This window comes from Megalobrama amblycephala, linkage group LG10 (genome assembly GCF_018812025.1).
Source record: "Megalobrama amblycephala isolate DHTTF-2021 linkage group LG10, ASM1881202v1, whole genome shotgun sequence".
In the NCBI taxonomy this organism is placed as follows: Eukaryota; Metazoa; Chordata; class Actinopteri; order Cypriniformes; family Xenocyprididae; genus Megalobrama; species Megalobrama amblycephala.
The window spans coordinates 24,555,595-24,582,804 of record NC_063053.1 but is presented as its reverse complement, the minus strand read 5'-3'; the positions used below and the strand labels follow the sequence as shown (position 1 = coordinate 24,582,804).

Here is a 27,210-nt window from a genome sequence, read left to right as displayed (position 1 = left end):
TCAAGCAAATCTTTCCACACTGATTAAATTACCAAATTACCATTAAATTACTAAAATTACCAGCAAGCAAAAGGGACAAAATTTCCATTCACTTCATATTGAGCTGTAGAACAGGAATTATTAAGGGAACACATTCTTTTGGTTTTAAATGTTAAACTAATCCTTCAGCTGTCTATGTTTAAGAGATTATGCTTCATATTGTTGTTTGGGCTGCTCTCTGTTATCAGTTTGTACTTTTCAGCTGTTGCACTGATAGCACAGGAAAGCCAGGCATGCATTGTTCAAAGCTCTGTGTTTCCAGGAATATAGGTCTTGGCCAGATTACATGGAAAATGCTTCCCATTCCAGTGGCAGTGAATGAATATGAGCTTACACATATATTATATCTCACATACCAGCTCTTATCCGAAATAGTTACACGATTAAGTGAGCATGTCAGATGGGGGGAAATGAAGTCCTCATAAGTGTACACGATTTGCATATTTATAATTGTTCAAAACTTCCTGGCTGTAGGGAATAACTTAGCATGTTTAGTGAAAAGGCACTATCCCTCTCTTCACAGGACATGTGATGTCAGAGGTGGTTTGAAGGCATGTAGGGGTTGGGCTCTGGGCGATGGTGAATTCTTGTGATGTTCGGGCAAAGCTCATACGGGCGGAGACATGAGCACATTCCTCTCCTCCCACCGCACACGCTCCCCTCGTGCCCATCACCACAGACACACGCGCTTGCTGGCCGTCCCCCAACACACACACACACACACACACACACCCTGCATTAACATCCATTCCACCGTAGTGCAAAACCCAATACTGGATAAGCACAGCCAAGAATGCTAAATCACTCAGTCGAGATGGTGATGATGGAGTTCAGGGGTGAATCATTTCCTGTACCATATTAAAAATCTTTTTATATAAAATGAAGTCTATTAACCATATAAAGCCTCCTGTATCATAATTGATACACACGTCTAAACTTTAGTTTTAAATTAATTTTTATTTCAGGTTTAGTTTGGCACTTCAATTTACACTTATTATACAGTATTTTAATTAGCTGCCAAGGAAACATTTCTAATTTCGAAGTTTTTTTAAATCTAATATTTCAGCATAATTTCAGTAAACAAAAAACATTTTTAATAGTTTTAGCTAACAATAAAAACACTGCTGCATAGTAAAAACAATAAAATATATGTAACAAACATGTATGCTTCTCTTCACAGTTTCATTTTCCTCGGTAGAAACATCTCCAACGCCCTCAGCCAGTAACTGCACATGTGAACTTGGCCACGGAAAATGTGCTGAAAACGGTGACTGCAGGTGAGTCGAATCATGAGGGTGAAATGTATGTGACTTTCAGGTGTCGTGTTGGTAAAGTATATTTGACCTGTGCAAGCTTGTGCCTGCTCACAACAGAAGAAGACTGTAAACAGATTAACGGTACAATGAACATGGTATGTAGGGTTAACTCTTGGCTCCGTGCGGCAGGTGTGATCCAGGGTGGGGTGGGCCGCGATGTGAAGACTGTGTGCGGATGCCCGGATGTGTCCATGGCACCTGCCATCAGCCCTGGCAGTGCACCTGCATGGACGGGTGGGCGGGGCGATTCTGCGACAAAGGTGATTAATTATTCATGACAGTAAGTGGCAAATGCTTTAACAGACTGACATGACAGCGGAGTCTTGTTTCCACAGATATTTATGTGTGCTCTAGAGAGGAGCCGTGTCAGAACGGGGCTACTTGCGTCTTGAATGATTCGGGGGATTATAGCTGCTTATGTCCTGAAGGCTTTCATGGGCGGGACTGTGAACTAAAAACCGGGCCTTGCCAAAAGACCAAGTGAGTGTTTTTTTTTTTTAAATATAAAATAAATGCATGCTCATGTTTTCAGATTCTCACCTGTTTTACATCACAAAGTTATGGAAGCTTGTTTCCACCACTGAATAACAATAAAAAAGGAATTTGAAACTTTTTATCTGACTTTTTTCCTTGCAATTGTGAGTTATAACTCGCAATTTGGACTTTTTTCTCAGAATTATAAGTTATAAAAAAATTATAAGTCCCCCTTTTTCCTCTCAGAATTGTCCTTTATAACTCGCAATTGACCATATGCACGGAACGTTCTTAAGAACTCCGCAATCAGAGGTGTAAAGTACTTGAGTAAATGTAATTAGTTACTGTACTTAAGTATCTTTTTGGCTACTTTGTAGTTGTACTGAGAATCAGAGATATTGGCAACTTTTACTCTCTATTTGATTACATTTTTGATTAAGTAAATGTACTTTTTACTCCAACACATTTGTGATGAGTAATGCAATTACACATTACATTTTGTATGGCACCTAACTTTTTCTGCAGCAGTTTATTTCTGCTATAAAGAAGCGATATCGCCATCTAAGGGCACTGAAGGTACTATATCTTGTGCATTTTGACTTTACTCACCCAAAACTTACGTGATACTTTACGTGAATGTGAGTGCATTAGCAGGTAGTTGCTGAATCACAGATGTTTTATTTATTAGATGAGGAAATGACTGCAGCTGGTGATGAGGCTCAAATAAGCACATACAGTAGACTTTGACTTTTTAATTTTACTTAACATTGTTTTATTTATCCGCTATATTGACAAGACCATTTTGAAGGATATTGGTTTACTTATGGCCTTTCTGTGCACTTGAGCTTTAGACGTTTAAAAGGTTGTTGTGTCGACCTTGATTTATTGCAACATTGAGGTGTTCAGCTTTATTTTGAATTTAGAAAATAATCTTGATTTCTCATCTTATAAATCAATTGTTTCTTATTTTCACTGGCATGTTTCTCAGGACTAGTGGATCTCTGAGCCTACATTCAGCATGAGTAAAATATTTAAGTACTGTTAAAATCAGATACTCTAAGACTTTTACTCAAGTCTTATTGGACTTGGTTACTTGTAACTTGTAGTGGAGTCATTTTCGATGTAAGGTATCAGTACTTTTACTCAAGTATGGTTTTCAGGGACTCTTTACACCTCTGTCCGCAATAATATAAGCCAGCTGTAAAACTTCCGGTGAAATGTCACTTGTTGGTGTGTCGATATCATCAATGTCCTGAGGTAGCTTTAACAGCATCAGTAGTGTAATACTTAGTTTATTGAGTCACTTAAACAGGCCTAGCGTTAATTTAGTTATTCAAACGTAAGATGACATAAAAAATGATGTGTCTCAGTGTTCTTCCTTGGCAAAATTCAATTTGACTATCAGTTTTCACACTTTCATGTGAAAAAAAGCATCAACACACTGTAAATTAAAGATTTATTATGCACTTTAGTTAGATTCATTGAATAAAATATGAGTTTTCACAAGTGTGCCAAAATCATTGAGCTTGCACTGCACTGACCCCTTGTTTATACTGCACACATTTGCGGCGCATTATAGCTCCGACGAGGTTTTGTTCAATCCTCTACGCGGTGTCAACTCACACCAGGAGCATTTCAGAAGCGAAGCGGCTGGATTCTTTAGACCACAAAATGTGCCTGTCCGACACGGTTTTCCTTGATTATTTTTTGTTTTTAATGGCTAAACGCTTATATTTTGTCCTGTTTAATTGTGTTTACCCTACTTTGTTTTGCTGTAGCCTAAAGACAAAGTTAATACACTTAAATGTCCAGTTATGGACGACAAGGATAAAAGATAGAAGTTTTTCAACTTTCTTTTTTTTCGTTGTCAATTTCTGGCCTCCAAGTGATGTGAAATATGAGCAGGAGTCTACACAGGGGGATTATTTTAACTATTTTGTATTTGAGCGGCGTCCGTCAAAAATAGACTTCGTGCCGATCTTTAGCCAAGCAGCAAGCCGCTTCTGAAACGTGCCGCAGCGTGGCTGGTGTTAACACAAGCAGTGTGGCAGCGATCAATTCTGGTGGCTGCGTCGGAGCCGTAATGTGCCTTAGGACCGGTCCCAAATGGCACCCTAAACCATCAGTCTTCCTCTGAGTCCGCACTTTTGTGACGTAATGCCCCTTTTACTGCTGGGTGGAAGTCTTCTGCGTAGCTCGCAGACTTGCGGGCTCAGCTGAAGTGTGCATCGAGGGCGCATAGCTCCTCTGCCACCATCTGCTGGTTATAGTGGCACTCTTTAAAAGAGTTTTAAAGGTCCCGTTTTTCGTGGTTTTGTGAAGCTTTGATTGTGTTTATAGTGTGCAATATAACATGTGTTCATGTTTCGCGTGTAAAAAAACATATTCACATAATTTACTTATCTGTATACCGCTGTTTCCACTGTCATAAAAACGGGCTGATGACTTCCTTGTTCTATGAAGTCCCTCCTTCAGAAATTCGTAACGAGTTCTGATTGTGCCAGCGGTTCCTGTGTTGTGATTCGACAGCAGCTTAGCGAACCTTGCCTGGAAAGGTCACGCCTCTTACCATAACGTGGAGATGCATGCGCTCAGTGTTATTGTAAACATGTCTTTAATTTTACCCTATCAATTTGAGCCGGAATCAGACCCGGTGATTGGACTGCGGGATGAAAATAACAGCGTTTCGACGACATGGCGACAAACACACTCTACAAACGCAACTCTTGTGTATTCCTGTGGGCGGAGGTTAGTCAAAAAACTGTTTTAGTGACGTCATTAAAGAAGGAAGTAGAGGGATGTAGTCCAAACTGGCTGTTCGATGTAGGCGACTTCTGTTAAATAAAATATCTCGCTTGGCATTGAACTTTGAGCTTTAAAAATTTACAGATTTTATTTATACTCTAACAACAACATTACACATTAACTAAAGTTTGAAACATGGGATCACGAAGAACGGGACCTTTAATATTGGATATATTGGATTTCCTACATCTTGAAATGTTCAGTTTTACAAATGGGGACAATCTCAGAAGGAGATCACATGAACAAATAATGTTTTTGGTCATCACAGTAAAAATAAGATTTGAATTGCTGGAAAAAGTGTTGCTTGTGCGTGTCTAATTATTGACACTGCGTTTCTTATTCAAACATTCCCATTAGCTTTGTCAATAAAACTGGTTTAATGGCAAATTTGACACATGTGACAACTGCATTAAAATATAAATACAACATTAAAAAGCTAGTACAGAATGACAGATAACAGTTCAACGGAAATGCCCAAGCTGGCTTAACGAAAACCAGGACGTAACCGTGCATATGGTCAATTGCCAGTTTATATCCCGCAATTCTGATTTTATAACTCACAATTCTGACTTTTTTTCTCGCAATTGCAAGTTTAGTTATATCTCGCAATTCTGACTTATCTCAGAAATGCATTATGTAAACTCGCAATTGCGAGAAAATAAGTAGGAATTGGGAGATAAAAAGTTGCAATTATCTTTTAAATAGTTTTTTCTGTGACGGAAACAAGCTTCCATATAAAGCTGCAGAAGTAGTTTTTAGTAGGACTTTCTGTTACAATGAACTCTTTTATGTGAGATCAGTGAATAGTGGACTGCTCATGATATAACCCCTTTGAATAAACATTTCGTTAAGCTGTGATCCTTAATCTATTAGCGCACAAGCCCAGACACACTGGCACAGGCAGCACAACAGCCTGGTCAATTTGCAGCCTCCAGAGTGCAATCATGTAATTCAATGGGCTCATTACTGGCCCTGTAAGAGACTGCTAACTCTGACACACTGCAGCTCGGCCCCTACTGTTCTTCCATGACGAACAAAACAAACTGACTGAGTGGTTTCCAGGGAAACGATGCTGCAGGACTGGACCAGTTGCTGTTCTAGAGACACCAATTACTATTTAAAAAGACATGTTTGATGGTTTAGATTGTGCACATGAATGATGTAGTAGGGACATGTGTAATATTTTTGATGGTACCTTCTCCTGTCAGAGTTTAATATGAAGAGTTTATTTGCAAAAACAGTTAACTCCATATTTATTAATTCTCACAAATCATGTTTTTTTATTGTGCATTCCAAGTAATATCAATCAAACTGCAGTTGGGTTGTTTTGATTAAGTAATAATAACTCTAAAAAATGCAGGTAAATTAAAAAATTAAAGTTAATTGAAAGTATGTTTTTTTTATATGAAAAGTTTTTTTTTTTTTTTGAAAAAGCAGATAACTCCAACAGTTGTTTTTTGGCAAAAGCAGATAACTCCACATTTCATGTTTCAGAGTTAAACAAAACCCAAGTAATTGCTTTGGAATTGCATTTAAAACACACTCAAACACATGTGCGCGCGCGCGCACACACACACACACACACACACACACACACACATCCACTCATTGTGCGCGCGCGCACACACACATATACATATATAGGCCTATATATCTATCTATATCTATATATATATATATATATATATATCTATATATCTATCTATATATCTATCTATATATATATATATATATATATATATATATATATCTCTCTCTCTCTCTCTCTCTATATATATATATATATATATATATATATATATATATATATATATATATATATATATATATATATATATATATCTATATATCTATCTATATATCTATCTATATATATATATATATATATATATATATATATCTCTCTCTCTCTCTCTCTCTCTATATATATATATATATATATATATATATATATATATATATATATATATATATATATATATATATATATATATATATATATATATATATATATATATATATATATATATATATATATATATATATATATATATATATATATATATATATATACATACATATATACATATACACACACACACACACACACACACACACACACACACGCACGCACGCAAAAGGACAACCAAGGTTTCAGCATGTAAAGTCGTGTATGGAGTACAAGGACTTACAGGAGTCGAAATTATAAATCCTCGATCACTTTTAGTCAGCTTTGACAAAACTTCCCTCAGCTAGCGCGTCGTTTTGAAGTGACTAGAAGGCTTGTCACCTGACCTTAATACTGTGCGCTGATTCGCTAAAACGGACTTATCGGTTTCTGTATACAAACAACAAGGGCGCTTGTCAGCTTCTGGTGTAAAACGTGAACTTGCGATGCCTGACTTTGGACAATAACGACTTTTCTGACAAAACGGATTTAGGGTACAGAACGTGCTATATGTGGAGAATAATGCACAACACTTAGTTCATTTTTTTTTAAAAAGTGGCGTTTATCGGTTTTTGCAAATTAACTCTTCATATGCAGAGATAACTATAAGTAATGCATGCATTGGCCAATTCCCCTCAAAAGTGTAAATCCTGTGACTCTTAAGCAGTCTTAAAGGGTTAGTTCACCCAAAAATGAAAATTCTGTCATTTATCACTTAACGTTACCCTCATGCCGTTCCAGACCCGTAAGACCTTCATTACTCTTCGGAACAAAAATTAAGATATTTTAGTTGAAATCCGATGGCTCAGTGAGGCCTTCATAGGGAGCAATGACACTTCCTCTCTCAAGATCCATAAAGATACTAAAAACATATTTAAATCAGTTCATGTGAGTACAGTGGTTCAATATTAATATTATAAAGCGCTGAGAATATTTTTGATGCGCCAAAAAAAACAAAATAACGACTTATTTAGTGATGGCCGATTTCAAAACACTGCTTCAGGAAGCATCGGAGCAAAAATGAATCAGTGTATCGAATCAGTGTATCGAATCATGATTCAGATCGGGTGTCAAACTGCCAACGGCTGAAATCACGTGACTTTGGCGCTCCGAACAGCAGATCCGATATACTGATTCATTTATGATCCGATGCTTCCTGAAGCAGTGTTTTGAAATCGGCCATCACTAAATAAGTTGTTATTTTGTTTTTTTGGCGCACCAAAAATATTCTCGTCGCTTTATAATATTAATATTGAACCACTGTACTCACATGAACTGATTTAAATATGTTTTTAGTACCTTTATGGATCTTGAGAGAGGAAATGTCATTGCTCCCTATGGAGGCCTCACTGAGCCATCTGATTTAATCAAAAATATCTTAATTTGTGTTCCGAAGATTAACGAAGGTCTTACGGGTGTGGAACGGCATGAGGGTGAGTAATAAATGACAGAATTTTCATTTTTGGGTGAACTAACCCTTTAAGGAATCAACACTGGTGCTGCAAGTGCTATGGTTCATTCTTTCAAGAATCAGACTACATTGGTCATGCATGTTTTTGATTCACTAAAAAGAACTGGCTCATCATTTATATTTACATTATTTGACAAAAGTAACTTACATTGCATTAATGGTGTCCATTTGATCAAATCATGCATTGCCTGGAAATCGACACGAGTGCTGCTATGCTCTACTGTGTGATCATCAGGAAGGTTAATTCATCCAGAAATCTGACTACACTGGTCATGCTACATTTTTGATTCACTAAAAAGAATGGACACATCATTTATATTTACATTATTTGGCCGAAGCAGCTTACATTGAATTCAAAGTGCCTATTTGATCAATTCATGTGCTGCCTGGGAATCGAACCTAAGACAGGAAGGTTTAAAATCTCAGGAATCAGACTGGTCATGTGGTATGTTTTGGATCCACTAAAAATATAACTGGCTTACAAGAATCATTTATTTGGGAATCTGACTACACTGGTTATGCTGATTTTATTTTAAGTGCAGTAAATGGTAAAACTATTTACGCTGTAAACCAATACATTTATTATGGAAGATTGTTTTCGCCACAGAATAAAACAATTTAAAAGATAATATAATTTTTTCTTACAATGGCAAGATTATCTTGCAATTCTGAATTTTTTCTTGCAATTGCGAATTTATATCAATTCTAACTTCTTTCTCGCAGTTCTTCTCGCAATTCTGACTTTTTTCTTTCAATTGCAAGTTTATATCTTGCAAATTCTGAATTTATAACTCGCAATTCTGAGAAATGTCAGAAATGCAAGATATAAACTCACAATTGCGAGAAAAAAGTCAGAATTGTGATACAAACTCAATTGCAAGAAAAGTCAGAATGGCGAGATATAAACTCACAATTCTGAATTATTTTCTCGCAATTTTCTCAGTTTTTTTTTACAATTGAAACTTTTTTCTCATAAATTGCAAGTTTATCAGAAGAATTATGAGATATAAACTCACAATTGTGTGAAAAAAAAGTCAGAATTGTGAAATAAAAATAAGTTTCCATAGTTTATTAATTATGATAATACATTAAAATAATATGGTAAGAAATACCAGTTTGTAAAATGAAGCTGAAAATAATGGCTGCATTGCTTGTACGGTTTTAATATATTTATTTTATAAGTTGTGAATGTAAATCGGTTCTCAGTTTTCAGAAAACAGCTATAACAATATGAATTCAGAAATCCCACACTTCACCTTTAAAAGATTGTGACAATAGCACAAAGGTTGTCACAAGCATAAGTGGCATATATTTTCAATTATGTTTCTTACTTCAGGTCTCCCTGCAAGAATGGCGGTCTATGTGAGGATCTGGGTGGTTACGCTCCAGAATTGTCTTGTCGATGCCTGGCTGGCTTCACGGGGCCCCGCTGCGAGACCAACATGGATGACTGCCTGATGCGCCCCTGTGCCAATGGCGCCACCTGTTTGGATGGCGTGAACCGTTTTTCCTGCCTGTGCCCTGTGGGTTTCACCGGCCGTTTCTGCACCATCAACCTGGATGACTGCGCCAGCCAGCCCTGCCTCAACGGAGGACGCTGCATAGATCGAGTCTCGACGTTCCAGTGCGTCTGCCCTCCAGGTTACACCGGAAGAACTTGTGAGATTCCCGCCTGGGAGTCGGGATCTCAAGCAGTGTCTCCGTTCAGGGGCGAAGGAGACAGAGTTACTCAGAGCAAGTCTGCTCCGGGCAATCACTCCCATTGGACCACTCCTAATGGGGATGAGAGACGTTCATTCAAAATTTCAGTGGTGACTCAGCATGGGGCGGAAGGGCTGTCAGAGTTGCAGCTCATCATCCTGCTGGTGTTGGGGGGCATGACTTTGGCCGTGGTGGCAGTAACAGCTGGTCTGGTGCTGCGTGGACATTGCCAGGACCGATCGGCTCGCTGCCAGTGTAGACCAGCCCCCACTCACCATCGCCCATTCCACCGATGTCGGACGCAGCGGCAGCACTCTGTGCCTGCGCAACAGGAATGCAAGATCAGTTTCCTCCAGTCTCCGGCTCCAGCCGAGCTTGAGAAGAAGAGGCTGAACACTGACATCATTTAGCCATAGAGATCGTGCAGCTGCTCTTGTTGAAGTAAACGGCCACTTCTGACCACTCAAAGGTACTGAATGCAGGTGGTCATTATCCAGAGTGATTACACGGAAATAAAGAACCAATTAGTAGTTTTATTTTAATAATCAATGCCACAAGTGGGGCATGTACTGCTGAGGGAACATTAGGTCAGTTAGAGTCAACATGAAATCAATTATGCTCAAACATGTCTTGGAACATTATTCCGAAGATAAGAAATGTTTGTTTATGTAATATTTTGTCAAAAATTTAACAACATGTTCTGCCTCTGAAAAACGTTTTGGCTGATCTCACCAAGCACTATTTTTGATGGAACCAAGAGGTGACTTAGTGCCTTTCTTAGTCCATTTCTTCCCCCAAAATGATCTTTTCTCTGAATTTTTTTTTTTTTTTTTTTTTACACAGAAAAAAATTGGTAACATTTTACATTAAGGTCAGTTAACATGAAAACTCTTTTATTTAATTAAAACAAGCATTTATTATTTAAAAGCATTTATTAATCTTAACATACATTCCAACATTTACTAATACATTATTAAAATAAAAAGTTGTATGTGTTGATATTATTTGGGGTAATACTTTATTTTAAGGTGACGTAGTTACACATTACTACATGTACTTACTATAGTAATAACAGTAAATTATGCATAGTTACAAGTAACTAACACTAAACCAAGCCCTAACCCTAACTGTAACTTTACAGTAAGTACATGTAGTTCATTACTCAGTACTTATTTGAGTAAGTACAATGTGACTACAATGTCTCCTTAAAATAAAGTAATCTTATTTGGTAACTTACAATAAGGTTTCATTCGTTAACATTAGTTAACTACTTTAACATGAAGAATGAACAATACTTCTACAGCATTTATTAATCTTAATTTCAACATTTACTAATGCACTGTGAACTAACATGAACAATGAACAGTTGTATTTGTATTAACTAACATTAACAAAGATTAATAAATACTGTAACAAATGTATTGCTTATTGTTAGTTAAAGGGTTTTGTTCACCCAAAAATGAAAATTCTGTCATTTATTACTCACCCTCATGTCGTTCCACACCCGTAAGACCTTCGTTCATGTTCAGAACATAAATTAAGATATTTTTGATAAAATCCGATGGGCTCAGCATTGCCAGCAAGATAATTTACACTTTCAATGCCCAGAAAGCGACTAAAAACATATTTAAAACAGTTCACGTGACTACAGTGGTTCAACCTTAATGTTATGAAGTGACGAGAATACTTTTTGTGTGCCAAAAATATAAAAATAACGACTTTATTCAACAATATCTAGTGATGGGCGATTTCGAAACACTGCTTCATGAAGCTTCGAAGCTTTACGAATCATTTGTTTCGAATCAGTGGTTCAGAGCGTGTATCAAACTAACAAAAAAACGTGAACTATTGAAGTTTCAAAACACTTATGACGTAACGAAGCCTCGTTTACTGAAATCAAATGATTTTGGCGCTCTGAACCACTGATTCGAAACAAAATATTCGTAAAGCTTCGAAGCTTCATGAAGCAGCTTTGAAATCGGCCATCACTAGATATTAATATATAATATTAAAGTTGAACCACTGTAGTCACATGAACTGTTTTAAATATGTTTTTAGTTGCTTTCTGTGCATTGAAAAAAGGAGTGTTATTGCTGTCAATAGAGGCCTCACTGAGCCATCGGATTTTATCAAAAATATCTTAATTTGTATTCTGAAGATGAACGTCTTACGGGTGTGAAACGACATGAGGGTGAGTAATAAATTACCGAATTTTCATTTTTGAGTGAGCTAACCCTTTAATACATTAACATATGAGACCTTATTCTAAAGTTTTACCTATTATTTAATGGGTCTGAGCTAACATGAACTAACAATGAACAGTTGTATTTTTTATCAACTAACATTAGCAAAGATTAATAAATATTGCAACAAATGTATTTCTCATTGTTTATGTTAGTTACTGCATTAACTAATGGGACCTTATTGTTAAGTGTTAGCAAAATAAAAATTAATTATTTAAGAGGAAGTAAAAAATGTTCACCTTTCGTAATTTGCAGAGACCATTTTCATGATCCAATCAGTTAAAAAATGATCAAAATGGATCACACCTTGCCCTTTTCTCCTTTTATATACTGTATCACCTGGTAATATGTCACATTATGAAGGTAAGGTGGATGCAGAAGCTGTTTCATGTTGACTTTAAGGTACACACATCCTGGAAATCTTGTTGATATGAGGTCTGTACTCGAAGAGTGTATGGGCTGCATGTAAAATAAAGGGAAGCACTGAACAACTCAAATATATCACAACATCCATCACGTGTTAAATTAGTGCTGTATGTGTACAATCTAGCTAGACAGATGTATGTGTACCCATTTTTGCCAAGTGTTCAAATCGTAAAATATGAGTGAGTATATGCTAAATTTTATTTTTTGAGAATATGGTTTGTTTTATGAACATACTTTTTTTGTAAATTAATATGTAACGTTCCCTTTAACATTATTGTGATGTTATTTTAAGCGGTTTAGATAGTAATATCAGTTTTATGGGAATGATTTTTGTGATATAAAATGATGCATAAACAGTATTAAGTGCAAATATTATTTATGTAATTTATTGGTGAAATGTATATTTGTTTTTTATTGTAATGTGCATTTTTATACAGAACTGTGTGTATTAAAGTTTTTAACTGTGTAATAGTTGAACTCCTTGTCTAAATCATTCAGACTCAAGTTCAACTACAAAAATGCCTTTAAATACCAGGAGCCAATCTTATCTATGCAATTATCTCATTTATATCTATGCTAAAAATTATTATTTTAATAATAGTCATTATAGTTAATAATTAGGTAATAATTAGAAATTAGTTGTATTAGCAACACTTCAGAGTTATGTTAAAATAACTTCCAACAGATATTCATTAATTTTTAATTCATTTTACTGATCACACTGCAAAAAAGTGATGTTCTTCCTCAGTATTTTTGTCTTGTTTTCTAAAGATTCTTAAATCAAAATGCATTATACTGGAGATACAAAATGATAGAATGTTTTATTTAAAAAACAAATATCTGCCAACTTAATTCAAAAGGAAACTCTTAGACAGATATTTATTCTTGTTTTAAGCATAAACTCACTTCATTTTGTTTTTCAAGACTTGATTTTAAATTTGCATACTAACTAAATATATCAAAGATGTTTCTATATTAGTAATGAAAAACAGGCCAATTACTGAGGAAGATATACACTTTTTTTGCAGTTCATGCTACATTTAATGCCAAAACTTCATGAATTTAAGACTTTCTGCTCTGATTTAAGACCTTCATTTGTGTAAGGGCGAAAGACTTTTTAAGGGTTAGGCCTGAAGCCTGAAAAATGATTAATTTATTCATCTTCTTTCTAATGTCCTAAAAAAGGCAACAAGTGACCCCTGGTGGACAATTTCAAAACATCTGCAAAACTGGTAAATGCATTACAGGATATGACCAAAGGTAAGTGGAAATCACCTTCTAATTGATCTGTCTGGTTATCTCAGTTATTTCTGAGGACAAACCCTAATGTTGCAGCAAACAATGATACCCTAGAGCTGTGGTTCTCATCCCTGTTCCTGGACACATCCAAGAGTATGATATTTATGTACCACCATTTATTTATATGATCCCAAGTAACAGATTTATTCACATGTACTAACAATACACTGCTTAATTTACATTTTCACTAAAAATGTGAAATGCTAAAATGCTTATGGCCACCAAAGGAAGACCGTCCTACCGAAATGAGAAGAGCAGCATAGAGTTGTGCTTATCTCTTATGATTCACTGAAATGTGTTCATCACTTCTTGGTGATACTATCAAAGTATTTCTCCAAGAAACTCTCGACTTCATCCTCTGTGTAGTCCTGTACATGGAAGAGGGAGTTTGTCGATGCTCCTCTGATCATGGCAGACAGCACTGGAGGGTGAGAGATGATACAAACGCACATATACAGTATACATATACATACGTAATAACCATGTAAACTGTTTCTGAGGAGAACTGGGAGAATGTCTTAATACCTTTTCCAGAAGAAGGTCTGAAGAGACAGAGAATCCTCTTGTTCATTGCCACAGCTCGACCAAGTTCATAACCAACTCCTAATGACGGCTGTGTCACCTCAGCTACTATCACTGATACAGAGACAGAAAACTGCACTGTAAAGAGAGTCCTGAATAACTGAGACTGAGCTACTGATACAGCATCACAGATGAATCAACACAGAGAACGTGGTTCTTGGAAGAGTTTAGTATGGTACTGGATGTGACAAGGTTAATGTATTTGCTCTTGGAATAGATCTGCTATGATGCTGCTGCTGCTGAAATTGATTATAGCTGCTGATGCTGCACAGACACACAGTACAGACACTTGCTACTGCCAATACGTAAATTATGGTCTGTTTCTCACACAATGTTTTTAGATGACCTACAACATAAGGGGCTCTCACACCGGAGCAACCTTTCCTTAGTTCCTTCCTAGAACTATTGGCTGAAGTATCCGGATTTTGCTGTGTTCACACCGCAGGAACTAGGAACGATTTTAGTTCTACAAACTAAATTAGCTCCTACTTCAGAGTCGGGTCTAAACCAGCACTCTATGAACTATCGGTGATGTAAGTGTACGTTGATTGGCCAAACGCACGTGAAACACTGGCACTCTGCTTTTTTAAAAAGCGGTGTAAACATATTTAGTTCACGAACATGGCAAACAGCAATAACAGCATTTACCTGTTATCTGCAGGGTTATGTTCTTTTCTCAGCCTCGATGAAATAACCATGCAAGTTGTCATATGACATTTCGTCTCTTAGCCCCTCTTTTTGCTCTTTCAGTCGGGTAATTTATGTGCTTACATTCCATCTCCATTATCACAAAACCCACGACACACAACAAACACACAGTGTCCTCCATTCAAGGTTTTTAACCTTTGCAAATGCCGTGATTAAAGACGCCACTGCCGGAGTTCCTATTAGGGATGGGCATTTTTTGCAATTTTTCATTTCGATCATCGATAGGTTTCAAAACAAGTAATCGAGTACTAGGGGGTGGGGCGTGTGTGGGGGGCGGGGCATGGCCGTCATGGATATAATGAAAATATCTGAAGACTGTTATGAAAATGAATGTTAAAGGTGCTACAGAGGATCTTTTCGTCGACTGAGAAACCAAAGACTGTTAGTGAGTTTTTGAAATGAGCGCATGCGTAAGAACAGCCCCCCTCCTTCACAGCTCGTTTCGAGGGAACGCCTCCCAAAACTCGTAAACACTCGTATTGGAACACGAGTGTTTACCACCGGCATTCGCTGTGTCTGTTAGTGGATTCATTATGTCGGACTCACCGCAGGTAACTCATAATCTGCAGTTGTTACTCCTGTCTCCTGACAAAAACATTGCATGCGGCGCCTGTGGAGTGTGGAAAGTTACTGGAGCGTGCAGCCGCGCTCGTCTCTCACAAGGAACGTCACGGCAGTGATTGACAAGCCAGAGGGCCAATCGTTTACGTGATGATCGCGTAAACGATTGGTTGATGTTTTTAAGGCCCTACCTCGTGCACAGATGATGTATATTAATATTATTCCTTTCAGTGCACCTAATAAATAGTCTTTTATCAGTTAGTAAAGACAGTTTCAAGTAATATTGCAAAAATGTATAAAACAAAACATCCTCTGTAGCACCTTTAAAAATAAAAATATGACATGAAAGCATGAAACATGTCTACGAAAACATGAACACGTGATTAGAACACTGTTAGTTTATGATTATGATGCAGCAATGTTGTTAAGAACGCAAATGTGACCTTGACGAAAGTGTAACTATTGCGTTTTAAAACGAAAGCCAACGAAACGAAGCACAACAAATTCACATTCTATTAGGCTACATTAGTGTCACCATTGTAATTTATTTATTCTAATATTTCAGCAATATTTTTTGATTCAATTTGATCTTTCTGATCAACCAAAATGTTATTTTACAGTATGAAAATCACTGATGATCATAGGCACCGATGTATGTTTCTGCAGGTGGGTGCCCGCTCTCCATGAGTATAAGCACATTGAGATTCGTGACAGGACAAAGTCTGAGTGTGTACAAAAAGAAATCCGCGTCCCAGCAGAGATTTGTGCTCGTGAATTACATGGATGAGCTCTCGCGTGCGTTACAAATGTGCTCTCAGCGTTAACGAAATAGAAACTGCCTCAAATGGACTATATATATATATATATTTAAAAAAAGCTGTGTCTGAAGGCTTCAATCGATTTTTATTGGTTGAAATGAAATGAGAATATCTTGTTTTCCGTGGGTGCTCAGGGGCTCAGTGCCTATTCTGATGATTATTGTTAAATTAATTATGAATATAATTTAAAGGATATTTTCAGCACAAGATAAAAGCTTAGCACTGCACAGCTTGCACTGAACTGTATTTTCATCTAGTCTTGTCAAAGTGAAGCCAGACATTTTCTCTCACATCTTTTGATGCATGCAATGCCAAGCTAAACAATCAGAGCTCAGGGCGCCGCCCAAAGTGCTGCTAACTAATCAGGAGAAGAAAAAAAAAAAAAAAAAACATTTCGGTCATCGTTTACATGATCGATCGTCGCTGTCACAGTAGAGTACTCAATCTCTGTTGCACATCCCTACTTCCGGCGTGATTCTGAAGTGCGTGTTCAATAAACATTTTACCATCCCGATATCTGTTTTGCATCGGATGATTCTTTGCCTCTACATCATGAATTAAAATCATTTAATGCACAGCTAGCCGTGGATTATCTCTTACATAAAGCCTACTGTATCTTTTTTTCTCATCTGTACATGGAACAAAAAAAAGGAAATTTCTGACTGTTCATACTTTTTAAGTAAATAAAAGGTCTTTAAGTATAATGGTAAAAGTGTCCATCTGTAAAATCTTTACTGATTTAAGTAAACGTAAGAATAGTGTTTCTGCCACTACAGGCACTTTTGACACTCCCAATTAAAAAAAAAAAAAAAAAAAAAAAATCAATCTCTATGAATTTCAATTTACACAAAATTGAATGTAGACGTTAAGATTTTAATCTGGAACATGTTTTTTTTTTTTTACGGTTTTCATCTCTTTTTCTTACAAAATGTCCTTACCACAACATTACAATAACGGTAATTTTATACACTTTTCTTTCTTAGTTTCTATTAAAATTTAATACAACAATACAATAATTTAAGATTAGGCGATTTTATGATGTTCTTTATGCTATGGAAAATTTTGACATTAACCTTAGATACCAATTGTTTTAATACACGCCAAAGATAAAATATTTCACTTTTTATGACAAATATTGTCATTTTAATGTGTAAATCATCTCTAGTGAAGGGTTAAAATAATTTTTGCAAACAACAGTCTGATTAATAATACTGGTCCGGAGATACGAAAAATTTTGGCTAATAACGTCTAAATGGTTTGTCCAAAAATCATAAATGTGGTCACGTCAGATTCGGGGCATCATGACGAGTCAAATGATAACCATTATTACCATATCAGCCATTTTGGTCGTCGACCATTTTGAATTTTGTGCTGAAATGCTGTATTTTATGAACGCATTAGCGTATCATCACAAAACTCAGCACAATGCCCTGAAGGTGCCTGAGAAGTTTCGGACCAGCGCCACCTAGTGGTAAAATCAAATATTCAAATGCTTATCACTTTGACTGTGGTCGACTTATTTTCAAAAGAGTCAAGTACTTAGCCTCCTGAATCCCTGCTGAGTCCAACAATACCAAACATGCTAGGTTTCGACTTATGGTTTGTCCGCCATGTCGAATTTTGCGAAAAACCTGCTTATTCGAACTCGTCCTAGACGCTTCATTTGATTGTCATGAAAATCAGATCAGATCATCTTCAGTCCATGCTGACAAAAAGTTATCAAAAGCTTTCTGATAAACTCAACCATTATCAAATAACACGCAAATTAATTTAACGTAGAGCACCCAATTTGGACTCATGGCTGTATCTCTGCAATGATTTATCACATTTAGACCAAACTTCATACATATCATCCCAAGCAAGACCAGAGCCTACATGCTGAGTTTCAGCACAGCGCCACCTACTAGTTAGATTATACAAAAAATGGCTATTTTTGCTTGTAGCTTCGGATAGGTTTGTCCAAAAATCAACTTTGGTCTTGTTAGATTCGGGGCATCATGCCGAGTCGAATGATATCCAGTTTTCCCATATCAGCCATTGTGGCAGTCGACCATTTTGAATTTTGTGCAAAAATGCTGTATTTTACGAACGCATTAGCGTATCGTTACGAAACTCGGTATGGGTCATCAGCACAATGCCCTGAAGGTACCTGAGAAGTTTCGAACCAGCGCCACCTAGTGTTTTTTTTCATATGCTTATAACTTTTGATCTAGTTGACTTATTTCCACGGGAGTCATATACTTAGCGAGTATCATTGTTACCTCACTCTGACCATATCACATTAATTTGGTCACAGCGCCACCTATTGGTCAAAAGTGATAAACCAGTATATCTTTATAATTGACTGTATGTATCATTTTTCAGCTCTTTTGCCTAAAATGATCTTAATAGGTCTTTAATTGCTCACTGTTGCAGCTGGTCTAATGCTCCCAGCCATGTTGGCTGGCTTGTTGTGCCGCTTTTTGCTTGGCCCCATAATTGCTGCTTGCAGCTATATTTATAAGATGTATTTGTGATAAAATCAACATTTTCCTATTAATCAGATGTTCCTCACACTAATTCAGTAATTGCAAATATAAAAGTTACAAAAAAATCTCACACTTTGCTATACTAAAGCCTGAAATGGGTGCTTTTTGTGACAGCAACCTCATCATTTTTGATCAAACTGCTAAAAGCAGTATTCTTATGATTGCTCTGAACATTTCAGACAGAGTTCAACAAACTTTAAATTACTTTTTCATAAACTTAACAAAAAATAAATAAATAAATAATAAAAATGTAGGTGTGACGTGGTTGTGATTTTTTTGGCCACTGCTCTAAACCTGGTGAATCAATGGAGAGCACATGGCATGCATGATATTAAGAAATCATGAATAATGTTGAAATAACAAAGATCATTTTCTCAAGTAATAGTTTTCTATCTTTAATTGATGTAACGGGGTTGAGTCGTTAAGCTTGACCAACACAATTTCACAACATAATTTAGTTATAATTATTAAAGAAGGTGGTAACTTGCCTGTGTCTGCTCACAATGTTGTTCAGAAGACTTCTATGATGTCACTTCCTATTAATGATGTCACATAAGTATCAGTTCATTATTTTTAATGGGGGAGAATGGTTTGTGTAACGGGGTTGAGGGGTTACCGAGGTACGGAACTAAATAATGTGATTTTAATCAATAATCATGAATTTAATTAGAAAAAAAACATTGCAGTAAAAAAGCATAGATGGATATTTATGGGAATGGCAACATGAATGGACTTTTTTTCTCATTTTATTATTCTTATCCCAGGTACACTTTCACAGAAGGCCTTGAGGGACATGACAAAATAGGTGGTGTCAACTGAAAAAAAACTAAATTTCTAATATGAAGATAAAATGTATGTCATGTTTTTAAACATTATTAAAGGAGACATTTCAATTAATACAAAAAGCTTTTAAAAATATATTTTGGTGACCCAATAGATAAAATACACTGAAAAAGGTCAGAGGGACTCAAATCGTACCGGTTTCGTGGAATAACTCATAAACAAATGGCACTTGGTTAGATTTTTTCGGGTCACTGTTGACTACACGTTTGAAGTACAATGATTAATGTCAAAATTACGAGCATGTCACTGTCTCTCACCATCAGACATCATCAGCCACTCCAGATCTCGATCATGAATCGCTTTATCTCCTTCCAAAGCTGCATCTTCACCTGGATCATGGACACATGTTTAGTGCTGCTGACCTGCAATCATCTCTGACTATGTGATTATCTGCAGCTGTTCACACACATAGGATTATCCTAATACAAAATGAAATGGATAAATAGATAAAGGCGGTTGTGCAACTATGAGAGAAAGAGAGTAAAAGTGAATCACCCTTTTCAGACAGACTGTCATAGCTGACATGCTCTGTTAAAACCTTGCCATGCTGCTGCAATTTCTTCACTATTCTCTGGTAGATATTCACGTCCTGTCTCCCTCCTCGGATGCTTCCACAAAAGTATATGTTCATACTTTGCAAATGTCCTCGTCCGTCGACAATAACAGAAGTGTGATTTTCTCGATAACAGCTCGCAGCGTTTTACAGCTTCACGGGAAGTTCAGGTCAATTATTTCCCGCTCGAACTCACGGAGAAGCGCCGCCCTGTGGCGACATTCACACATGCAGTCCGCGCGACGCTTCATGAGGCTTAATGAGGCAAGGGTTGTTCCTTCACCCAAAAATGAAAAAAAATATGTCATATAATATGATATGTCAGATATTTTTGTTGAAATCCGATGGCTCAGTGAAGCCTGCATAGCAATGACATTTCCTCTCTCAAGATCCATTAATGTACTAAAAACATTTGATCAGTTCATGTGAGTACAGTGGTTCAATAATATTATAAAGCGACGAGAATATTTTTGGTGCTCCAAAAAACAAAACAAAATAGCGACTTATTTAGTGATGGCCGATTTCAAAACAATGCTTCATGAAGCTTCGGAGCACAAATGAATCAGTGTGTCGAATCAGCGGTTCGGAGCGCCAGAGTCACGTGATTTCAGCAGTTTGGCGGTTTGACACGCGATCCGAATCATGATTCGACACAAAAGATTCATTATGCTCTGAAGCTTCCTGAAGCAGTGTTTTGAAATCAGCCATCACTAAATAAGTCGTTATTTTGTTTTTTTGGCGCACCAAAAATATTCTCGTCACTCTATAATATTAATATTGAACCACTGTACTCACATGAACTGATTTAAATATGTTTTTAGTACATTAATGGATCTTGAAAGAGGAAATGTCGCTGGCTATGCAGGCCTCACGGAGCCATCGGATTTCAACAAAAATATCTTAATTTGTTTTCCGAAGATTAACAAAGGTCTTACAGGTGTGGAACGCCATGAGGGTGAGTAATAAATGACAGAATTTTCATTTTTGGGTGAACTAACCCTTTCATTTTTTTCCTCATAGATGTATTTATTTACTTATTTATTAAACCATAAGAAACGTATACACCAAGAAATATAGGTTACATAATTATAATAATTTTTATAAAGAAATGAATAATAAACAAAGAAATAAATTCTTAATCTTTAGGATTTATAATTTTCCATATTTGTCAAAATAGTCTTATATAAAAAACCTAACAAAATAAGGTTTAAAAAAAATTCAAAAAACGACTTATAAACTTGAATTAAAAGGAATAACTACATATCTGCAATTAAATGTATTTAATTATTTAATCGAGATGCAAGCATATTAAAGAAACAGCACTAGATGGCAACAATATACAAAAGAGAGAGAGAGAGAAAAAAACATTAAAAGCAACGTAAGACAGTAATTCTTCATACAACTGAGTCTGGCAGGGTTTTCGTACTTAAATGATTTAATATATTTCTGTTATACATTTACATATTTATTTTTTATTTCAGAACATATACGGCAACAGAGAAAACATTCACATCTCGAATATGAAACACAACAACATTAGAACAAAGTATAATAAACATGGATTCACGTACACAAATATGAAGCATCAAAATAATAACAAAAACACAAAAATTTGGTATTTTAATGTACACTTTTATTTATTTTTAGTTACACATTTAACCGATGTATCGTGACGCAATCAATGCGCAGTTCTGCTTCTGCGCAGGACCGGAAGCAAATAATATCTCTCCAGATACATCTGCTCAAAACATTTGGATAAAAGAGTTCGTCAGAAGAAACAGGTAACAGAAAATGACCAGAGATCATTCGCTGCATATGCTGAACAGTCGCATTCATTAGTTAATACTCTGGAATTGTAAGTGTAAATGACCTAGCGCGATTTTATAGCCTAAGCTTACATTGGCAAGTGGATGTTTACTCCACACAACAATCATTTTCACTAACAAACGTGTCAAGGGACGGGCTGTGTGAAATGAACCCGTCTCGCATGCTTGCTGTGTCTGTTAGCAGCCAGTGAATGGAAGTGGCGAGGGCCCGAGAGATGGGTCCAGAGAGAATCTTACCGAACTCCGAGGAGGATGTGGTGCAGGACCGGCCTTTAGACACCGCTGTGCCGGAGGAGTGGAGCGGAGAGGACATGGAGGAGGAGGAGGAGGATGAAGGAGGCGCTGGAGACGAGGACAGTGCTGGATATTATTATCAGCCTCTGAATCAAGACCCAGACGGGATGAACAACTCACACACAGAGCCAGCGGATGAGGGAACCATCGCAGAGCAGCTCCAGGACGTCCAGGAGAGAATAGAGGTACAGGAAGTCTTTGGGGTGCCTGTTGCATCCTCAGCTTTCTGGTTAGCAAGTGTGTACTGGTGTGGTTTTATATCAACTAAATCTGATGCTGTCATCTTCATCAACATTTTGCAGGCCATGGGTCTGTTCCTGCCCCAGCCTCCACCTGACAGCGATGAAGAGGAGGATCCTGAAGGAGCTGCTGCCTGTAGAAGTCATGCGTCCATTCCCATGGATGCAGGTAAGCAAGAGAACAGACTTTACATTTGGGTCACAACACTGATATACTGTCATGACATTCATTGCTTCTCTGTCAGTGTGTTGGACTAAAATTTCATCACCCAAATCAATGCAATTGGCCTTAAAAATAAAGGAATGAAGTCATCCATAACGGTTATTATATTATGCATACATACAGTACACTCACATAACGCAGTATATACCAAGTACATTATCGCACAACTCTAATCTGCTAAATGTGACTAAGACAAGAATCCAAAGACTAAGAATTATAAACATTAACATTATGATTTTCTGTAAAGCTGCTTTGAAACAATGTAAATTGTTATAAATAATACAGTTTAATACTAGTAAATAAGAAAGTACACAAAACTGTTGAGTTTAACTTGAGGAATATTAGTAATGTTTAAAAAAAGAAAATGTGCACAATTGCAATTTTGGAATTAGCAGGTGGAATGATGATTAAACTTTGGTATGTGTTATTAGTAGTGGTGTAACAATATATCTTGTCAATATATCGCAATACAAAAATGCAACATTATGTATCATGGATAGTGCCAATTTGTCTTGTGTATAGTTCATCAAAAATGAAAATTACTGTGTGAGGAAAAATTTTTAGTTTTAATGTCAGTTCTACATTAAACTACTATATATATATATAATGTTGAATATAATGTATAATAATGCATATTTGTGGGTCCTGATAATGCCAAATGTCTTATGTTACCAGTAAAATGTGGCCTGCTTTATTTTAAATATATCTAGTAGGGCTGGGTAAAAAAATATTGATTTCTCGATTTTAATCGATTATCATTTTTACGAACCGATATCGATTCTTAAATCCCAAGAATCGATTAGTCTAGTCTGTTTTCAGTTGATGAATGAGCAGAATATGTAGCGCCTCCCATCCAATAAATCGCAATAATCTTTGTGCTTTGTTACTTTTGAAATGAAGCAAAGTCTCAGATTTCAAATGACGTCCATCTTATTATGAGATTCAAAACATAAATACCGTTTTGGTGCTGTTTAATGTGACGTGACAGATCGCTTTAGCGCCTCAGTTAAAGAGAAGCGGCAGCATGAAGCGCATGTGAACATGAAGTCATCCATAATGGTTATTATATTATGCACACATACAGTACACTCACATAACACAGTATACCATATAGTAAATCTCAACTGCATGATTACTTGTTTAATTACAAAATGTAATTACAATAATACAGTTCAATACTAGTAAATAAAGTACACAAAACTGTTGAGTTTAACTCAAGGAATATTAGTAATATTTTTAAAAAAGAAAATGTGCACAATTGCAAATTTTGGAATTGGCAGGTGGAATGATGATTAAACTTTGTATGATATATATATATATATATATATATATATATATATATATATATATATATATATATAAAAATATAGCAATTCAAAAATGAAATGAAAATTACTGAGAAAAAAATCTAGTTTACAGAGTTTTATTATCAGTTCTACATTAAACTTCTATATATTGTTGAATATAATGTACAATAATGCAGGGGGAATATTTGTGGGTCCTGATAATGCCAAATGTTTTATGTTACCAGAAAAAAGTGGCCTGCATTATTTTGAATGTATCTAGTCAGTGACAGAGTGCAAACATATTCATCTAAAATAAATCTGCTTCAGCTTTAGAATCATGAATATTTTTTTCTAGTGTCACTATTGTCCTGTGCATTGGGTTACCAGCATCAAGTCCAAGCCTTTTCATTTCCACTCCCAATATAATACCAAATTTAGCATTTTAATCAACAGTACATTTTTTGTTATCCTTGTACCATATGTCATGGAGTATCACAATAATATTGTATCGTGAGTTCAGTATTGCAATATGTATCGAATTGTGACGTGAGGATATTGTTACACCTCTAGTTTAGTCAAAAATACAGATTACTTATTGTTATTCCCTACAAGTATCCAATATTAAAATTCTATACTTTTTTGCTTAAATTTAATATAAAAGTGAATTTAGGTATCACAACATTATAATGTACATTATGAAAAATATTACTTTTTTTTTTTTTTACCAAAAATTATATTTGGGTGTTATTAAATTGTTAGTGTTTTAGAAGACTTAAAGGGTTAGTTCACCAAAAAATGAAAATTCTGTCATTAATTACTCACCCTTATGTCGTTCCACACCCGTAAGGCCTTCGTTAAATCTTCAGAACACAAATTAAGATATTTTTGATGTAATCCGAGAGGTATATGACTCGTCCATAGACAGCAATATAATCAACACTTTCAAGGTCCAGAAAGGTACTAAAGACATTGTTAAAACAGTCAGCGTGACTGCAGTGGTTTCAACCTTAATGTTAAGTGATGAGAATACTTTTTGTAAACAAAAACAAAACAAACGACTTTTAAACAATTTCTTCTTTTTCCTGTCAGATGTCCCTACATTGTTTACGTTCAGCACTTCCAGGTTCTACATCAGAACACCGACTCTGTGTCATCATCACACGCATGCGTTGGCAAATACCGAGCGTTCAGACGTAAACATGGAAGCGTTGTTTACTACATCAACTGCGCATGATAACGGTTCAAATTGTTAAATAAAGTTGTTATATTTGTTTTGTTTGTGCGCATAAAAAGTATCTCGTCACTTCATAACATTAAGGTTGAACCACTGCAGTCATGTTGACTATTTTAACCATGTCTTTAGTGCCTTTCTGTACTTTGAATGTGGTAATTATGTTGCTTTCTATGGGACATAAAAAAAAAAAAAAACACTTGGATTTCATCAAAAATATCTTAATTTGTCTTCTGAAGATGAACCTTCGAAGGTCTTGCGGGTGTGGAACGACATGAGGGTGAGTAATTAATGGCAAATTTCATTTTTGGGTGAACTAATCCTTTAAAAAGGATCATTAAATGATGGCAAAGGTAATCTAAATCCAATAATGAGTTTGCACAATAAAATATCCATCATCTTATATTAATATAGATAATTAAAATGTGCTAATGTCAACCAATGTAGGACCGATATATTTCGTATTTTCTTGTGTTCACAGATCACGTTGAGCTGGTGAAAAGGACCATGGCGGCTATTAATTTGCCGACACTGGGAATCCCTGCCTGGGCCCAGGAAATCTCTGACGACCAGTGGAAGGACATGGTGCAGCAGACGCTTCAGACCAGACAGAGCTCTGCGGGCCTGAGACTGGAACGCAAGTGAAGCCTCATCTCGCCCTCTACACATCTCACACTGCAGACACGCTAAACAGAGCTTCTGACATTTGCTCATCTCAAACAAACCAAAAGGCACATTTATCACCTTAGCTGTGGTTTATAACAACTGTGGACTGAAATTCTTAAAGTGGAAATGTAATGGTTTACCTTTTAATTGCTTTGAACTGTTGCTCATCAAGTGTCCCGATTATTCAGTTACAGAGTTGGTAAAAATAGTCCTGAAAAACCCTAGACATATTTCAGCCTTGTCCCAATGCAGTTGTGTTAATTATGCAGTATGGTTCTTTTGCTTAATTACTTTTTTTGTAAAGTGAAGTTTGGCAAGATTTAGTGGTTGCTTTTGTATGACGGTATAAACATGTAATGGTGCATCTCAGTTTTGTGCTGTTTAAATCACACAAAAAAATCCATTAATCTGATTGTTGACAATGTGCAATGAGTGATTGATCCTTTATGTATTTCACACGGCTTGAACAACACAGATGGCCGCCACGTCTTTTGTGTTTCTTTATTTTTGTTCTGTACATACATGAACATCTGTACAAAATATGACTTTCATACTATGTAATGCTCAACCTAATTAAAGTACAACATATGTACATATGACCTGGAAAGCAGCTTAAGATTAGTGTCAGACTTGGGAAGGAGGGCTGGGAGAAGGAGGGAAAGGGTGAGTGTGGAGAGACCCATACTTTCTTAATTTCCCTCTGTTTCTTGTTGCTGCCGGACAAGCTGAACACTGGCCCCATCCGCCCGTCAAGCTGCGTCGAGGAAAGAAGCATGCTGCGTTCAAGAGTGAAGTTGCCTCTGATTGTTTCTGGAATGTTTTGGTCTATTTAGAGGCAGCTAGGTTGGCAATTCATGCTCTTGATTGCATGGACAAGTCATTCCCGTACACTGATAGGCTGAGGTGATGTAACAACACTTCAAACGGCTAATGATTTAAAGACTTCACCTCAGCACTGCATACTATAGGCTGTAATAGCACGAGTCGAAACGTATGCCCACGTTTGGAGCGATGGAAAAAGTGTAGCAGCTTGAATTCACAAGGGGCAAAATGCAGAGCTGCACACTGGATAGCAAAGTGTTGTGTTGTCCAGCAGCCTGTAGGAGGAGTAAATGTTCCCTCACTATTGG

The 27,210-nt window shown here is 36.4% G+C and overlaps 3 protein-coding genes across 8 annotated transcripts in view; 2 read left to right on the top strand and 1 right to left on the bottom strand.

Moving 5' to 3' along the window:
* The window catches only part of dlk2 (delta-like 2 homolog (Drosophila)), a 41,287-nt gene extending 30,292 nt beyond the window's left edge, over window positions 1–10,995 (top strand). For both annotated transcript variants that reach the window (XM_048205546.1, XM_048205545.1), the window contains exons 3-6: window positions 1,220–1,316; window positions 1,485–1,615; window positions 1,691–1,835; window positions 9,390–10,995. In XM_048205546.1, the coding sequence (XP_048061503.1) occupies window positions 1,220–1,316; window positions 1,485–1,615; window positions 1,691–1,835; window positions 9,390–10,164 (1,148 nt within the window). In that variant the 3' untranslated portion in view covers window positions 10,165–10,995. The remainder of the gene's footprint in view (window positions 1–1,219; window positions 1,317–1,484; window positions 1,616–1,690; window positions 1,836–9,389) is intronic.
* Window positions 10,996–13,823: 2,828 nt separating this feature from the next.
* dnph1 (2'-deoxynucleoside 5'-phosphate N-hydrolase 1) lies at window positions 13,824–20,551 on the bottom strand. Its single transcript, XM_048205544.1, has 4 exons — window positions 20,258–20,551; window positions 20,020–20,091; window positions 14,248–14,358; window positions 13,824–14,143 (listed from the first exon to the last, which is right to left on the bottom strand). Exons 1-4 carry the CDS (start codon window positions 20,391–20,393, stop codon window positions 14,025–14,027), a joined length of 438 nt encoding a protein of 145 aa, XP_048061501.1. The 5' UTR covers window positions 20,394–20,551; the 3' UTR covers window positions 13,824–14,024.
* Window positions 20,552–21,957: 1,406 nt separating this feature from the next.
* Window positions 21,958–26,687, top strand: mea1 (male-enhanced antigen 1). 5 transcript variants are annotated; one of them, XM_048205538.1, is made up of 4 exons: window positions 21,958–22,096; window positions 22,323–22,620; window positions 22,738–22,843; window positions 25,896–26,687. In XM_048205538.1, the coding sequence occupies exons 2-4, from the start codon at window positions 22,333–22,335 to the stop codon at window positions 26,057–26,059; spliced, it is 558 nt and encodes a 185-aa protein (XP_048061495.1). In that variant the 5' UTR covers window positions 21,958–22,096; window positions 22,323–22,332; the 3' UTR covers window positions 26,060–26,687. The 5 variants fall into 5 exon arrangements, with proteins under 5 accessions (XP_048061495.1, XP_048061496.1, XP_048061499.1 ...); XM_048205539.1 differs by having other exon boundaries at window positions 21,959–22,096; window positions 22,326–22,620; XM_048205542.1 differs by having other exon boundaries at window positions 22,009–22,096; window positions 22,272–22,620.
* Window positions 26,688–27,210: the final 523 nt, after the last annotated feature.